This window comes from Vombatus ursinus, unplaced genomic scaffold (genome assembly GCF_900497805.2).
Source record: "Vombatus ursinus unplaced genomic scaffold, bare-nosed wombat genome assembly UNPS02009173.1, whole genome shotgun sequence".
NCBI lineage: Eukaryota > Metazoa > Chordata > Mammalia > Diprotodontia > Vombatidae > Vombatus > Vombatus ursinus.
In genome coordinates this window covers 11939179-11940593 of record NW_020948951.1, presented here as the reverse complement: position 1 = coordinate 11940593, position 1415 = coordinate 11939179, and the positions used below count along the sequence as shown (strand labels likewise).

Below are 1415 nucleotides of genomic sequence, written 5' to 3'. Positions count from 1 at the left end.
GCCACAGCTGTCTCACTGTTGGCTCCTCTGGGATGGTGTGCTGGGTGGCTTGGTAAGTTGAAGGGAGTCAAGAGAAAAGAGGCCTTGTAGGCCCTGGACCCTGACTTTCTGGGGTGATTTGGGGTATGTGTGTTGGGACTAACTGACTCATTTTGAGTTCTGTGTTTTTCACATATTCCCACTATATTTTCTTTTTCTTCCTTTCTTATTCAATGGATCCATAGAAATGGGGAATCAAACAGGGGTCTTGAATTTTCTCCTTTTGGGTCTATCTGACCAACCAGAGCAGCAGCAACTCCTTTTCAGACTGTTTCTGGGCATGTACTTCATTGCAACCCTGGGGAACCTGCTCACCATCCTGGCAATTTGTTTTGATTCCCATCTCTACACCCTTATGTACTTCTTCCTTGCCAACCTATCTTTTCTTGATCTCTGTTTTACCTCCACCACAATTCCCAAGATGCTGATAAATTATTCGTTAGGGAGTAATGCCATCTCCTATGCAGAATGCCTGGCTCAAATGTATTTCTATATTGCCTTTGGTGCATCAGACAGCATCCTCCTCTCTGTGATGGCCTATGACCACTACCTTGCTGTCTGTCACCCTTTACACTATTGTACAATCATGACCTCATGCCTTTGTGCCCTATTGGTGGCTGTGCCTTGGGTTTCTGCTCACCTCATTTCAATGGTCCATGCCGTAATGATAGCTCAGCTATCTTTCTGTACAAATAATAAAATCCCTCACTTCTTCTGTGACATAAATGCTTTGATTAAAATCTCATGTTCTGATGCCCATGTCAATGAAATTTTGGTCTTTCTTCTTACCGGACCAATAGTTTTAATTTCTTTCACATGCATTTTGGTCTCTTACACTCCTATTGTCTTTGCTGTGTGGAAAGTCCCATCAGCTCATGGGAAATGGAAGGCCTTCTCTACTTGTGGCTCCCACCTGTCTGTGGTCTCTCTTTTTTTTGGCACCATCATTGGTGTGTATTTCAACCCATCCTCCACTCACACAGCCCAGAAAGACATGATAGCGACTGTGATATATGCAGTGGTCACCCCTACACCGAACCCTTTCATCTATAGCCTTTGGAACAAGGACTTGAAAAGAGCCCTGGGGAAGCTTCTTGACTTACAATGTTTCTCCAAGGGATGATTATAGTGACATTTGTCCTATTCTAAAAGAGCTAAATATAGTATAAAATAAAGAGGCTAATGTGTTGAGCTAAGATCAACAGATTGGTGTCAACATGGATGAAGACCATTAGTGTTGTGTCAAAGGACTTTGCAATTGTTGATATTATGTTCAAATTTTATTTTAATGAAGCATTTTGAAGCCATAGATGGCATGCTTGTCAGATCTGTGGATGACATGAATCTGGGAGGAATACTTTGTGCTTTTTTTTTTA

At 42.0% G+C, this 1415-nt stretch overlaps 1 protein-coding gene across 1 annotated transcript; it reads left to right on the top strand.

Annotated features, from left to right (window-relative positions):
- The first annotated feature begins 226 nt into the window (after positions 1–226).
- On the top strand, positions 227–1162 carry LOC114035035 (olfactory receptor 1361-like). The gene has a single exon (XM_027850961.1). It carries the CDS (start codon positions 227–229, stop codon positions 1160–1162), a length of 936 nt encoding a protein of 311 aa, XP_027706762.1.
- The last annotated feature ends 253 nt before the right edge of the window (positions 1163–1415 follow it).

Bases quoted from the DNA above. Each gene is read 5' to 3' on its own strand.
- LOC114035035 (XM_027850961.1), top strand. From the start codon at position 227: ATGGGGAATCAAACAGGGGTCTTGAATTTTCTCCTTTTGGGTCTATCT.